The sequence below is a fragment of the Jaculus jaculus genome, chromosome 20, assembly GCF_020740685.1.
Source record: "Jaculus jaculus isolate mJacJac1 chromosome 20, mJacJac1.mat.Y.cur, whole genome shotgun sequence".
NCBI classification, from domain to species: Eukaryota; Metazoa; Chordata; class Mammalia; order Rodentia; family Dipodidae; genus Jaculus; species Jaculus jaculus.
The window spans coordinates 19292272-19308235 of NC_059121.1; the positions used below are offsets into that span (position 1 = coordinate 19292272).

The following is a 15964-nucleotide window of genomic DNA, read 5'->3' on the forward strand; positions in this document are numbered from 1 at the left end:
TGCACCACCACACCCAGCTAACTCAAGCTCTTATTTAAGCTTAAAATAACTTACAAAAGTTCTTACTACTATCTCCTATCTATAGGTGAAAAAATAAGGTCCTCCCACATTAAGTGAATCATCATGGTGACTTTTATGTATTGAGAATGTGAGATGGTAGAAAAATATCCTCCATTTTTTTCCCCACATTTCCTTTCAGGAATAATATTGTTTATCCCTATACACATGGCCTTGGAGTCTGTTACTCAGACATCTCAGTAAATGTGGCTCTAAGTCCAGTGCCTTGGACAAAGGGCCTCCTCATTCTCACACTGGGTTCTAGTAGCTTGTTGCTCTTTCTCCGCCTCTTCCCTCACTGCTGGCTCAGGCAGAGTTTTGTTCTTGGGAAAATCTAGCTTCAAGTTCAATATCTTCGATGAATTAACATAAGGCAAGATAACTGAGCATGTGGTGTCTCCAACAACATGACTGAAGAAAATGTGGGCTGGGAAGTTTTATAGTGTGGAATTATATATAGACTAAGCTTTGTTCTTTCTCTTATACTATTCTTTCCCTCTGGGGCCCTCTCTAGCAACCAACTCATCACCCCCCCCCTTCTATGTATGAATGGTCACAGAATAAAATTGACCAAACCACACTATCTTTCAGCCTCACCTTCTGTGTGACCTTATTAAATACATCCTTGCAGGTTGGCTCTCTTTAAAAGAAGTTCCAGTGAATACAGTTTTCACCCATCTCATTGCAATATCATTTTTAAAATCAGTGGCTCACCAGGCATGGCGGCGCACACCTTTAACCCCAGCACTCGGGAGGCAGAGGTAGGAGGATCGCTGTGAGTTCGAGGCCACCCTGAGACTCCATAGTGAATTCCAGGTCAGCCTGGACTAGACGGACAGCCTACCTCGAAAAACCAAAAACAACAACAACAACAAATCAGTGGCTCGGGGATTACATTTTATAAAAGGAATAAATCCACACCTTCTCAAGACACCCTGGACAGTCCTTCCATTCACGCCACACATACTGAGTTTTAATATGGAGCTTGTCTGGCGTAGCATCTGACATCAGAATTATCCTTGCAGAAGCACATGGTCTTATAAATAAATTTTATTCAAGGCATAATAGCTCAAAGATAGTGGGCTCACTGAACCCCAGCCTCACCTCTTTCAACCTCATGAGTGGCACAACCCTCGAGTTTGGCATCTGAAGTAAAATGGGCTCTCATGTCATGTCCCAGAGTGCTTTGAGTGGCCCTGCAGTTCCTGTTCTTGCAGATACACTCCAACACTCCTACCTGCTGGTGCCCAAGAACATTCCATAAACTGTGTCTGCCCCTTCCTCAAATTTCTTAGATATTTCCAGGCCTTAAAACAAAACAAAACAAAAAAAAAACAACCCTTAGCAAGGTTCTGTCCGTGGTATTCATTGTCCACCAGGCACATATACTCACCTTGTTGATCATCAGAGGTGTTGGCTCATTTTTCTTTCTCTTAACTTCTATGTACTAGTTACTTATCACACTGCCATGACTGACTTCCTGACAGAAAGCAACTTATGGGCTGGAGAGATGGCTTAGTGGTTAAGCGCTTGCCTGTGAAGCCTAAGGACCCTGGTTCGAGTCTCAGTTCCCCAGGTCCCACGTTAGCCAGATGCACAAGGGGGCACACGTGTCTGGAGTTCGTTTGCAGAGGCTGGAAGCCCTGGTGCGCCTATTCTCTCTCTCTCCCTCTATCTGTCTTTCTCTCTGTGTCTGTCACTCTCAAATAAATAAATTAAAAAAAGAAAGAAAGAAAGCAACTTATGAGGGCTTATGGTTTGAGAGCCCAGAGTCCCTCATGGTAGGAAAGGCATGTGGCAGAGACTCCAATCATTTCCCTCCTCTCGTCTTCATAACCAGGAAACAGGAAAAGGAAGTGCTGTTGCTAAGCTGATTTTATCCGTTGACCTTTTTTGTGGCCCAGGCTGGACCCCTAACCCATAATATGATACCATTCACATCCAGGTAGATCTTATAGCTTCAGTTAATCTTCCATGGAAAAGCCTTCACAGGAACACAGAGGAGTGCCTTATTAACGTCCAAGGTGCTTCTCAATCTAATTAACTTGACAGTCTGAATTAACCATCCTGTCCATTTCCTTCCCAAGAACTTTGATTTTTCCTGTTTCCCTTCTGTGGCAGTGTGATTGGAACAGCCCTCTTCCATGGTCACAGATCTCTTATACTTCCTTCCTTCAGAGTACGTCCCATTGTACCATTTGCTAAGTTCTGTTCATTCCCAGACTCTAGACTTTCTCTGAGTAAGGGACATATTTCTACAGTCACTGTGCTTCTGTGGATTGCAATAGAGTTCATGGCACATGATAAAGATCAAATTGCTAATCAGAGTAACAATCAGAACTCAGTCCTGTGTTTATTTTGTTAAGAAAATTCTACTAGGCAGCATTTGATTTAAAAAATATATAGATAGTATGAAGAGAAAAGAAGAAAAACTCACAAAACGATACACATCTTCACTTTGGATTTTTGTTTTTGAAGCACACTAAGTAAAAATTTGTGTATTTTACAAGATTTAAAAATACTTCAAAACAAGGACTTGCTGTCAGGTATTTGGGAAGAAGATCAGCTTGCTACTGGCAAGCTCTGTTTAAACCTGTTACATGCACATGCTGAGAGTGAATCAAGAGCCTTTATGTAAATCCCATCAGATAAAATGTAGAAAGAGGCAAAGGAAGGCACGCCAGCCAAAGTCAGAGCTACCCTGCACAAATCCCTCACTGCAGCACATCGGAGCCAGGTGTGACTGGGAGCCAGGTGTGTTGGCGCACACCTGTAATCAATCCCATCCCGGCAATGGGGGGCAGAGGTAGGAAGAGCACAGTGAATTTGAGGCCAGCCTGGGACTACAGAGTGACTTCCAGGTCAGCCTGGCTTAAAAAAGTGAGACCCTGCCTCAGAAAATGAAGCCAAGCAAAACAAGTGAGGGACTAACTAGCTCAAAGACACTCATGTGAAACGGAAGTCATTTTCTCCAGATGCCCGCCCCTCCACATGCTATAGATTCCTACTTTAGGACAAAGAGACTTTTTCTTTTGTATTTTTAAAAATATTTTTATTTGAGAGATAGGGAAAGAGGCAGTGTGTGTGTGTGTGTGTGTGTGTGTGAGAGAGAGAGAGAGAGAGAGAGAGAGAGAGAGAGAGAGAGAGAGAGAGAAAGAATGGTGATGCCAGGGCTTCCAGCCACTGCAAATGAACTTCAGATGCATGAGCCACTTTGTACATCTGGCTTACGTGGGTACTGGGGAATTGAACCAAGGTCCTTTGGCTTTGCAGGCAATTGCCTTAACTTCTAAGCCATTGCTCCAGCCGTCTTTGGTATTTTTTTGGGACAGGGTCTAGCTCTAATCCAGGCTGACCAAGAATTCACTATGTAGTCTCAGGGTGGCCTTGAACTCATTGCTGTCCTCCTACCAATGCCTCCTAAGTGCTGGGATTAAAGGCGTGCACCAAATTAACTGGGCCAAACAAAGAGGTTTTGGGTGAGAATTAGAAGTGAAGAAACTATACTTGGTTAAAAAAGCCTATGATAGTGCTGGAGAGATGGCTTAGTGGTTAAGCGCTTGCCTGTGAAGCCTAAGGACCCCGGTTCGAGGCTCGGTTCCCCAGGTCCCACGTTAGCCAGATGCACAAGGGGGCGCACGCGTCTGGAATTCGTTTGCAGAGGCTGGAAGCCCTGGCGCGCCCATTCTCTCTCTCTCCCCCTCTATCTGTCTTTCTCTCTGTGTCTGTCGCTCTCAAATAAATAAATAAATAATTTAAAAAAAAAAGCCTATGATGGGTTAGGTGTGGTGGTGCATGCCTTTAAATCCTAACATTTGGGGAGGCAGAGGTAGGAGGATCACAGTGAGTTTGAGGCCAGTCTGGGACTACAGAGTGAGTTCCAGATCAGCCTGGGGGTACAGTAAGGCTAGAAAAAAAGACCAAAAAAAAAAAAAATAAAAAATCATGTGTTCAAATGTTTGCTCTCAGAAGTGGTCTCATGAAGTTGTTTTTATTTAAAAACAATTCAAGTCAGCTGTGATCCTTTTTTTTTTTTTAATGATTTTGCAAATGGAGAGTACACAATTGGTACGTTAAGTAATTAGTATGTTTTTAGACCTGTTCTCCACATTTGTAGCAAAAAGCCTGTCTAGGAATTATGGCAAACTGAAGCAGACCTTTAACCTCACAAGTGTTGGCCAAGAAACGAATACGCACGCAGCTCCACGGTCCTGTGCTGTGGGCCCTTTGATCTCCCTGTAGGTTCGGGTTAGGAGTCACTGGCCCAGCATTGCACAAGAGAAGACATCAGACCCTAGCCAACTGCTGTGGCTCTAAGCTGACGACATTTTTCCTTTCCAAAAGGAAGCTGTTGTCTCAGCATCCCTGCAGCCCTTGGCATGGTTTCAGGCCATGTGTCAGGGGAACCCTTTGCGCACATCACAGTGACAGAAGCCAAGCGCTGGCCTGCAACGTATTGAGTACTGCTTGTCCACAGGAGAGTTAGAGCACACTCATGGGTGTTACATGGTTCAAGGGTGCCGGGAAGAAACCTGATGCTGCCGTGCGGGGGGACTGCCAAAAGGCTGAAGTTATTTCTCCCTTGCTGTTCCCTAGCTGTTCCTATATGGAATTTAGCCAATAGGGTTGGGTTGGATATTTTTCTTTCTTTAGCTCCCCAACTTTGCAAGATTTTGGACAGTTAAATAGAAGAGTTTTCATATATATATATATATATATATATATATATATATATATATATTTTTTTTTTTTTTAAGTAGGGTCACGGTGTGCACTCCTCTCTAGGGGGTATTGTGTTAATGAATGCAGTGTGTGTTCTTGGTGAAAGCCAAAATTAAACCGGCTCACTGTTCTTGTCCTGTTCGCTGTAGATGACATGTAGGTGTGTTGTTTGATATGGTGACTCAGTTTCCTGTAGGATAGCTGGCAACTCCACATGGAGGCTTTTCTTTTTCTTTTTTTTTTTCTTTTTCCTTGAGAGGAATGAAAAGGTCAACTAGTGGATATCCTAAAACACTTGGGGTTAAAATTTCTAAAGGTGAAGACTTAATGATCCTAAATATCTCTAGCTAGTCATATTGATTGCTTCTCAAACTGGAATTTTGTTTGTTTGTTTGTTTGTTTCAAGGTAGGGTCTCCCTCTAGCCCAGGCTGACCTGGAATTCACTGTGTAGTTTCAGGGTGGCCTCGAACTCACGGCGACCCTTTTACCTCTGCTTCCTGAGTGCTGGGATTAAAGGCATGTGCCACCACGCCTGGCTAACCTGAAAATTTGAAAGAAGTCGTACCACCGTCCTTTCTTCTAGTAATAATTTTAATAAAAGAAATTGTTTATTCTGTTGTATATATATATATATATATATATATGTATGTATGTGTGTGTATATATATATATATGTATGTATATGTATATGTATATGTATATGTATATGTATATATATATATATTACTTACTGGTATGTTCAACTGTTCTGGCAGTATCAGTCTTCTGATTCATACAGCATATAGATTTGCAGAGCTTATAGAAAGTGTTAGAAGCTAAAATTCATATACTCAACCCACTGTGAGCTTACCTAACTCTTACGAGTTACAATGGCTGATCATGATTTGAGTATAAAGTGGATCTTTAGAAGTACATTGCTTCTGTAGCCGTTCCACCACCGTCTTATTAGCAAATCCTGTGTCTCTGTGAGTGGCGTCTGGAGGCATTAACCTGAAACTTCCTGAATCACTTTTCCACATTAAAAAATGAAGAGAGAAACATGATAGGTGGAGCCATGCCCCGTTGGGTCAGAGGCTTGAGTTATATTTCCCATTTCAGAAAACTCGCCGGACGTTAGTGAAGGTGAGGAGGGCTGTACTTCATGAATGGGAAGGTTCTCTGGAAGTCAGAAGGAGAGAGGTGGTTTGCAAGGGGAGGAACATAGAAAGCCAAACTCAGAGTTGAACAAACCTCACCCAATGGTTGGGCCCCAAACCCACTAAATGTGCAAACTGTGGACAACTGAGATGTTCGTAGAATAAATTCATCTCCTCTGACAATTCCTCAAATCTCTTTTCCACCATAAAGGGTGAAAAAATACCTAGTAGATATACCTCCCTGGTAACTAGCTAATCCTCTATTTACATGTGGAAAGGATCCAATGTATTGCTTGGGAATCTGGAGGTTGTGGAATTACAAAAAGCTTGTTTGCTTCCCTTCCTTCCTTCCTTCCTTCCTTCCTTTCTTTCTTTTCTTTCTTTTCTTTCTTTCTTTTTTTTTTTTTTTTTTGTCAAGTTAAGGTCTCACTCTAGCCCAAGCTGGCCTGGAATTCACTGTGTCGTCTCAGGCTGGTCTCAAACTCACAATGACTCTCTTACCACTGCTCCTCCAAGTGCTGGGATTAAAGGCCCAACACAAAGGGCTTTCTATGTCTGAGTCTAATATTTTACTTTTTATAAGGCAATCATGTAGTATTTTATAGTCTTATAATCAGGGGAAAACTAAATAAAGAATTTTATTCTGACCATGTATAACTATCCTTAAGGTTTGTTGTTGTTGATGATGATGTTGTTAAAGAAAAAAAAAAAAAAAGACTTCAACTCTAAACCTCACCGTCCACCTGGGTCTACAAAGTGAGTTCCAGGTCAGCCTGGGTTAGAGGGAGACGTTGCCTCAAAGGACAAAAACAACAAGAAAAATAAACCTCAACTCACCTTGCGCAGCATTTATTTATTTATTTATTTTTGGACTTTTCGAGGTAGTATCTTGCTGTAGCTAGCCCAGGCTAACCTGGAAGTCACCCTGTAGTCTCAGGGTGGCCTCAAACTCACTGCGATCCTCCTACCTCTCTATCTCCCAAGTGCTGGGATTAAAGGCGAGGGCCACCATGCCCCAGGCAGCAGTCATTTATTTAAGGATACTATCCAAGATTAGAACAGAGGGAAAAACTTAACAAGCAGTCCTCAGAATGAAGGACAAACAATTCAGAAATCTTTGATAGCAAGCCCCATGGGTGCATGTAACAAACGCTCTGAAAGTTGTTATAACTATTCCAAATTTCACGTAAGAGTCTGTGTGGCAAATCCCAGAGTCAGGAGATTTAGTGCATGAACATGTCCGAAAATTTCTCTCACCACCAATACAGGTGGCCTGGAAAAAATCAAGAAGGAAAGTGAGCGTTTCATACAAGCTTTTCTCTCTGTCTTTCTAAAGACAACGTTTTCCAGGTTGGACCCTTGAGGGTACGGGCATTTTTTTTGTCTGAAACAGCATTGCTGTTTAGTTCTTATCCACAGAGCCTGCTTGCTTTCTGGGTAACGCCTTTGATGTAGTCTTTCATGATCCCACGTTTGTTCTTGGTACCCCTGGACCAGATGCACGTGTCTGAAGAAAGCACCATGACGGGTGTCCATTCTTAGACAATTCTGAACGTAGACTGCAGCACATTGTCAAGTCCTAAGGCACCCCTGACCTCCTTGACACCCAGGGACACGACGCACCATGTATGTCCACCCCCAAATTAAGAAGTCTGGTACTTAGGTGCTGGGACTGGGCACTAAAAGGGTGCTTGTAGAAATGTTCTTAGTCCCTTAAGGGTTCCCTTAAAAGTAAATCCTTGGAGGCTGGAGAGGTAGCTCAGAGGTAAAAAGGGGATGGCTTGCAAAGCAAAGCCCGAAGGATGGATGTCCTGGGTCTCCCGTTCCCGGGTACCCACTTAAAGCCAGCTGTCCAGAGGTGGCACACGCACCTGGAGTTCATTTGAAGACGAGAGTGTGGCAGGAGGCCTCGAAGGGCCCATACCCCAACTCTCTGTCTCTCTCCAGTGAAGTTAAAAGTCAATCCCAAACCCTCAAAAATAAATAAATAAAATAAAATAAAAATACTTCAACCTCCAAGTCTCTTCCCGTCCCGTCCCTTGCCAGGCTGCATGGGCTCTGGCAGGAAGGCTGGGCGAGGAGAAGAGGAGAAGGGAGTCCCTACTGGGATGGGGTGCGGGGGTAGGGGGGGTGGGTGGGTCAGGTGCGCCTGCGCGTAGCAGCTCACGCCTGACCCCAGGCGGCGGGCGCGCGCGCGGAGACCCCGGGCGGCGGGCGCGTTGCAGCGCGCGCTCCACGCCGGGTTTTCCTGCGCTCTGCTCGTTCCTTCCCTCCGCGGCGGGCGGCCCGGCGCAGCTGCACCCGCTCGGGACGCACGCCTCCCCGGGGCTGCGCTCCCCACTGATGCCCGGGCTGTGGACAAGGACGGCCTTTGGCCATTGGGAATATTTTCTTTTTTTTCTTTTCTTTTCTTTCTTTCTTTTTCTTTTTTTTTTTTTTGGTCCTGGAGTGAAGGAGGAGCCAAGCTGGGTTCTGCCTTAGGGGCGTGAGGGAAGGGAGAATTTTCCGGGAAAGCCACGGGGCGATCGTGATGCCGATGATGATGATGATGATGAAGATGATGATGATGTTGGAGAGGCGCTGCGCCCTCCGCCCCAGGACTTGAGAAAAGAAAACAGGAAACGTGGTGGCTGCGCACCCCCGAGCCTGGGGGACTGATTCATGATTCCCTTTAGAAGTGTCGCGCACAAAAGGCTTAGGGGACAGCGATAGCTGCCCGGAGAGGGGGTGGTGGTGGGGGACCAGTGTGACTTTGCAAGGGCGCGCGCCAACCCAAACGGGTCGCCGCCATCCATCCCCGGGACCCTCTTGCGCCTTCAAGGACTCGCCATCCATCGGGGTGTTTTTGTGTTTTTTTTTTTTTTTTTCTTAAAAAAGTTGGCACTTGGTGCGCCCTCCCTGGAGGCCCACGACCCCTCCTCCACCGACAAACTGGAGACACGGTGGGGCTGCCATCATCTCCTGGCCAGCCACAGCCACCTCTGCCTGCTCCCGGGGATCCGAGCCTAGGTGCCCCGTCGCGCGCTGCTGTCGCTGCTGCTGGCCTGGGCACTATGAAGAGACAGTCCCCATGTGTGGACACGGGGCATCATCGGAGCATGACGGGGTATGGTGGCACGATGGCCCCTTTTGAACTCGCTGGTGGCCCAGTGAAACGCCCAAGAACTGAGTCCCCCTTTCCCTGTCTCTTCGTAGAGGAGGCCTACCAGAAACTGGCCAGCGAGACCCTGGAGGAGTTGGACTGGTGTCTGGACCAGCTAGAGACCCTGCAGACCAGGCATTCTGTCAGTGAAATGGCCTCTAACAAGGTAAGCCAAACCCCCTTACCTCCCCCCCACCCCAACACCCTTGATGGCTCTGAGCTCTGTCTCTGTGCTTCCCTCCAGGGGGGCAGCTACATAGAGAATTTGTCACGCTTTTTAACTGCACTCTTAAATCTTCTGTCCCTCGTGTCCAGTCCACTCTACTCTGGGTCAATGAAACATCTTGTGGAGACATAATTTGATACAGGATCTACAGGGTTCAGGGGCTCTTCAAGGGACACTTTGCCCTTGCAGTAGAGACCCTGTAGAGAGTCTGCTGGCGTTGTTGTTGGGGTGTGTGCGTGCGTGTGTGTGTGTGTGTGTGTGTGTGTGTGTGTGTTTAAAGGTACTCTCGAGATGCCTTCATTGCATTTTTGTAAGTTGCTGGTGAAGGCACTTGGAGGCTACCACCTACCTCACTTAAACTCAAGAGTTCCCCAAACTTGCCGTCGTTACCCCCCTGTATCAAGTTAGTGCCAGGATACACTACGGTAATAGAGCCTTTATATAGACTCTTCTCAATAGACGCCGTCACTCAAGCTACAAGGTCCGTTTTCTGATCTCTGCCTTTGTTTTGCCTTGAGCCTCGGAGACCAAGTCCAGGTTTCTGAGGCTACCATTCAGTTACCATTACGCTTCAGCTGGGCATTTGTGCCATATGTGCCAAGGCACTGGTCTTGGCAGTTAATGGAGTTTGGGGGTGCTGAAAAGTAACCTTCAACATGAGACAGCCTTAAAATAGCCTGGAAGGCAAGGTAGAGTATTTTCAGTTTTATTGAATTTTTTTATTTTTATTTTTATTTTTTTGGTGGGGGGAAAGGATTTCCTGTTCTTCTTGTCTTTGGTTATGTATGCAAAGAAGTAGTTGGGATTATGTATGTTTTTAATGATTGACTGGCCTGTGCCAAAGATAGCCTGTGCATGTTACATGCATGTGGCTGAGGGAGTCAGACACTCAGGACTGGCGGTCATGTGTGAAAATGTCAGATCGTTGCTTTTTTAAAGATATCTGTGTATTTTTGAACACCTCTTTCCAAGGTCAGGAAGGTTATGCCATTTTTGTTTGTGAGTTCGTGGGTCTTTCGGCTAGTGATGCTTTCGTTGAGAAGCTCAGTGTAGTTTCTTTTTTAATTCCACCTGTTCTAGTTTTTGTGCATTAAAAAAAAAAAAACAAAAACACAAACGCTGCTTGAGTGTGTTAGCGTTCCTTACACAGAGAGCTTTGTTGTTGAAGTGAAAAGTTGGCTTGTCACCAGAGGGTTCCCCAGACACTGCCGACAGACATAAGCCTTCCCATGCGCACGCTGACTGATCTCTATGCACTGTGTGGATGAGGAGATGCATGCTTCTGATGTTGTTATCTTGTTTTTTATTTTTTTAATTTTTCATGTTGAAACTTGGCATAGCTCTTCTCCAGAATGACCAGTTATTGTTGTCCAGATGGTAGTCTCACTCCTGACAGTGGCATTAAGTGCTATTAATGTCATTTGACTAACAAACTAATAAAATATCAATCCATTTTTACAATTAAAAATATTTTATTTATTTATTTATTTATGAGAGGGAGAGAGAGAGAGAGAATGGGCACTCCAGGGCCTCCAGCTACTGCAAACAAACTCCAGATGCATGTGCCACCTTGGGCATCTGGCTTTCGTGGGTACTGGGGAATCAAACCTGGGTCCTTAGGCTCTGTAAGCAAGTGCCTTAAAGGCTAAGCCATCTCTCCAGCCCTCTTCCTTCCTTCCCTCCCTCCCTCCCTCCCTCCCTCCCTCCCTCTCTTCCCTCTCTCCCTCTCTCTCTCTCTCTCTCTCTCTCTCTCTCTCTCTCTCTCTCTTTCTTTCTTTCTTCTACAATTTGATTCCTAATAGCTGAAGACATACTAAATAGCTCGTGTCCTGGAGGCTGAGGTGGCTACTCTCAGTGGGTCCAGAGTTCTTAATTCTGTGGTCTGATTCGTTCCGTACAGCAGCGCGCAAACTGGAAGCGCTTTACATACATACATTAGTGGATGTTTGTTTTCAAGGTGACTTGATAAGGACTTTTTCAGCCTAATCCACCTGAGCAACTACTGTTACTTCACTGAAAAATCCATATTAACGATAAAGCCTGTGTTTGAGTTGAATAATTGATGTGAAATCTAATAATGTGTGCTAAGTGACTTAAGCTGTTAAATACTTTGTTTCTGTAGTTTAAGGTGAAAACTTTAGGTCATAGTAATTGCTCGAGAAATACCACGTCAGAGAGCTATTTTTTTTTAAAATTTTGTTTTGAATCTTCATTTGCTAAGATGCTGAAACCAAGTCAATGCTATAAAGTGAGAAGATAATTTTTCAAGATGCATTGTAGCTGTTTATGTCTTGTGGTCAAAAGATTATTGACATGACTCTGCTTTTCTTTTCTTCCTTCCTTCCTTCCTTCCTTTCTTTCTTCTCTCTCTCTCTCTCTCTTTTTTTAATGGGGTCTTTCTCTCTCTAGCCCAGGCTTGTCTGGAATTCTCTATGTAGTCTCAGGCTGTCCTTGGAATTCTACATGTAGTCTCAAACTGCCCTTGAACTCACAGTAATCCTCTCCTGGATCCTCCTACCTCAGCCCGCTGAGTGCTGGGATTAAAAGCACTAGCCACTGGGCTGGAGGGATGGCTTAGTGGTTAAGGCCTGCAAAGCCAAAGGACCCAGGTTCGATTCCCCCAGGACCCACGTTTGCAGTGGTTGGAGGCCCTGGTGCACCTCTTTGTCAAATAAATAAATTAATAAAATAAAAGCATGAGCCACCATGTCAGCCTCCCCCCGCCCCTTTTTTAAATTAAGCTTAGCTCAGCTGTTGCTTTAACTTTCAAGTCGCTAAGCCATTTGTTTCTTCTTTAATTCATTCATTTTTAAATGAAGGTTCTATTCATATGAACTTTCAGAGGTTAATTAAAATTTAGTCTAGCAAACAGAAAGCCTTTGATATTTATTTATGAGAGAGAGCAGTCGCTCTGAAGCAACAACCCCTCCCCCCACCACAAGAGTGAGGCTCTTACCTTCAGTTTGGACAGGAGTAAGAACAACTTCCTTGACATACTTGGGACTACAGAGATGGTTCAGCAATCAAGGCGCTTGCCTGCAAAGCTTAAAGACCCAGGTTCGATTCCCCAGCATCCACGTAATGCCAGCCAGACAAAGTGGCACATGCATCTGGAGTTTGTTTGCAGTAGCTAAAGGCTCTGGCGTGCCCATTCTCTCTCCCTCCCTCTATCTCTCTCTCTCTTTCTCTCCATGTCTATTCCCTCCTTCCCTCCCTCTCTTGTTGCTCTTTTCTGTCTTTCTGTCTGCAAATGAATAAAGAAAAAAAAAAAAGAAGGAAATTGAATCTTCAAGTTCGTTTTAGCAATTGGGTTAACAAGTAATTCATATATTTAAAATATCTTAGTAAAAGAAATCTGAAGTAATTAGTAGCTTTAAAATGATGCTTTGTAAACAACCAGCTGTGCTTTCTGCCTTGGTTTTCATGTGGGGCCCACTGCTGCTGGCTGGCTGGTGTTGGGGGCAAGGAACCAGGTCGGATTCTTGACCAAGGGCAAGGTTGCCTGCAGCCCGTGTATGATACTTGGGCTGGTGGGGTAAGAGATTCCAGATGGCATTTAATGTGAGTGATTAAATCTGCAGCATTTGCCCTCATAAGCACGTTAATCTGCTTGAGATTTGTGCAGATTTCCTCTGAAACCTCACTACAATTGAGGGCAATTTTAGTGAGATCTCAGAGCTTCAGATGCAGACAGACCTGGAGGTACAATATGGGCATGATAATACCTATTTTGAAAGGTCAATAGCAGAGGGTAAGGTCAAATGCCATTGATTGCCTGGTAGACTCAAATGTTTGTTTTTGTGTTTGCATATTTGCCATCTACATGTGAGACAGTTTATGTCTCTGTGGACTTTTGTCATCCTTAGGTAACTGTCTTGACCATGTCTGTTAGGGCTTTCTGAAGTTCTAAGTAGAAATTCAGTCGAAAATTCTAGAGCACAATTACAGGCAGAAAGAGGAACATTTCTGCTGTGCTGAATGAAGTAAAAACAGGCCTTATTTGGCTGTAGAACACTTGCATTGTCATATTGGTTTGGGGTCCAAAAGACTTTTTTTCTTTTATTTATTTTAGTAAAATGCCTTTAATTCAGGGTACTTTTATGGTACTTTTGGATTTTTTTTTTTCTCATAGAATTAAATTAAGGGTGAGAGGGTTGGTAAGGAAGACATGTCTAGACCTTGGGCCTTTCAGACAGGACTGTGGAACAGTCCCCTTGTGACCTCATAAGGCACATGTCACCCAAGTGCAGTGGTGCCTCAAGAAGGAAAATGAAATGGTTGTGAATTCTCCTACCAGCATAAAAATGGACTTTGTTTCTGCCCTCAGATTAGGGTGGGGTTGAGGGTGTGTGTGGGGGTCGCAGTTCGGAATTTACTGGAAGGAAATGCCTGGGCTTCCCATCTGAAAATCTGTCTGGAAGTTAGGAAGCATCTTTCTAAGAGACTTCAGGTTTTGCTCGAGTTCATTCCGAAGGTGCTTTAGGCCAGCTTTGCAAATACGGTTCTGAGTTCTTGGTGGGATTCCACTCCTGTCTTTGGTTTTCAGCAAACATCCCTAGCAGGTTTCTTTTGCCCTTAAAATGAAGCAGCTCTTTTGGGGGCGGTTTTCTTTGCTTCTTCCTGGCTGCGCCCCCTGCTGTTTGGTAACTGTCAATGCAGAGCACCAGACTAGCACTTTCTGACTGTTGGTGACATTTTTTAATTCTGGCCAGGGAGGAATGAGGGTTGTTCATAGCAACCTTAGGATCTTCCACGACTGCGCAAGGAAATCCTAACTCAGAGAAGTGAACTTTCACTACAGATGAAGCTGAGAGCGTTGGAAAAGGCACTTGAATTTATGAGGCAAAAATGGAGAGCATTGTCAAGAGTTTAATACCTACGCCTAAAGAAACAATTTAATTTTAAGGTTAAGAATCTCTTTGAAAAGTATAGAAACTCAGCTTTTTGTACATAGAGTTTGATTTTCCTTCTCTGTGCTCCATATAGACAGATTTGGGGAAGTTCTTTTGCTTGTTTTGTTTTTTGTTTGTTTTTGGTTTTGTCATTTATGTCTAGATCCATAAAATGTACATGGAAGATTTGGGACTCCTGGTTTTATAATTACTATTAGAAAAAAGTGTTTTCTTTTGCCTTTACATAATAAGAGGGGCAAGGCAACAATTTTAATGGAAAAACATTTTTTTTAAATAATTTTATTTATTTGAGAGCGACAGACACAGAGAGAAAGACAGATAGAGGGAGAGAGAGAGAATGGGCGCGCCAGGGCCTCCAGCCTCTGCAAACAAACTCCAGACGTGTGCGCCCCCTTGTGCATCTGGCTAACGTGGGACCTGGGGAACTGAGCCTCGAACCGGGGTCCTTAGGCTTCACAGGCAAGTGCTTAACCGCTAAGCCATCTCTCCAGCCCTGGAAAAACAGTTTTTATGAGCTACCATGGTCTTTGATTATAACTTAACAGTGCACTAAGACTCACCCAAAATATGTCAATATGCTCATGGGCTCAGTTCTTGAGGAGTATTCACTGTTGGTGAGCTTCAATATTCTTAATGTTTAATTATAAGAAAGCTTCTCACATTTAGGTTTCGATAAATTAATTATTACTAGGTAAGTTATTTTATTATTATTTTATATATTTATCATATTATGATGATGATTTAACTTCTAGGGAAATGGTAGCTTCTATATGAGAGCATCTTGAATTATTTTTAAACATATTTAGTTTTAAAAATTCAAAATATAAGGCTTAGCCGGGATAAAAATAGTGCATTGAGCAAGGATATAGATATATTGGACAAACTTTTTCCCAAATCGCAAGGATGACAGACAATGCATTGAATGCATTGGAGAAGCATCCTTTGCAATGTAGAAATACATGTTAGATGTGGGATGTAGTTAATGTCACAGTTGCCACTTGTTCCATGAAACATGGGGACTTTGTGAGTTGTCCCTCGCTCAACAAGAGAGTCCTTCTCTTTGAAGTGTCCCCAGAGCTGGGGTTGGGGCAGCTCTGGCAAAGTAGTGCACAGTCCCAGCTTACCTGCTAGGCTCACTTCACTGGCACCGTTAATCTGCAGTCTTTGCAAAACATGGAAAAGTAGGCAGCCCTTTACTTTTCATATTCAGACCAGCTTTGAAAGGCATTGTGAGAAGCCCTTTTCTCCCCTCTGACAGAGTCTGGGATGAGCTTGGATATTCCCGTTCACATTTCTGCTGTGTTCATTAGGAAATTAGTTAAATTGGGTTACCAGCAAGTGTAGGAATGGCTTTCTAATCTTTGACTCTGAGACTACTTTACCTTTAATAAGGCATTTTTATTTTGTTACTGTTTTGTGTTGGCCTGTAAAAGCACATAGTTTTGGTGTACTTTGCACATAGAGAAGATGTGAAATTTACTTCCAGGCCTGGGCCCCTAATAGTACCTCTCTAAAGCTCAATTTCTTCCTTTATGGCCAAGAGTAATAAGATTGAAATGTTGTTGCAAATATTAGCTATAGTGTATGCAAGGCCTGTTTGGTCCCTAAAATACATTGGATATTCCCTATGGTGTATGTGCTCCTCCGTCTGGAATATATAAAAAGTGAGATTAAGAATACTCTGTAGCCTACACTCTTTGTGTTGAAAGACTATAACATTTCTGATTTCTATTCTGTAACAAATTATGTCTAAGTATTCAAACTTTG

The 15964-nt window shown here is 43.8% G+C and overlaps 1 protein-coding gene across 7 annotated transcripts in view; it reads left to right on the top strand.

The window, feature by feature from the left end:
- The window catches only part of Pde4d (phosphodiesterase 4D), a 1345132-nt gene that overhangs the window by 1277202 nt on the left and 51966 nt on the right, over positions 1-15964 (top strand). For 6 of the 7 annotated variants that reach the window (XM_045139033.1, XM_045139032.1, XM_045139034.1 and 3 more), the window contains one exon: positions 9112-9224. In XM_045139033.1, coding sequence (XP_044994968.1) covers positions 9112-9224 — 113 coding nt within the window. Of the gene's footprint in view, positions 1-8778; positions 9023-9111; positions 9225-15964 lie in introns of those variants that run through there. The other variant, XM_045139039.1, reaches the window with a different exon arrangement.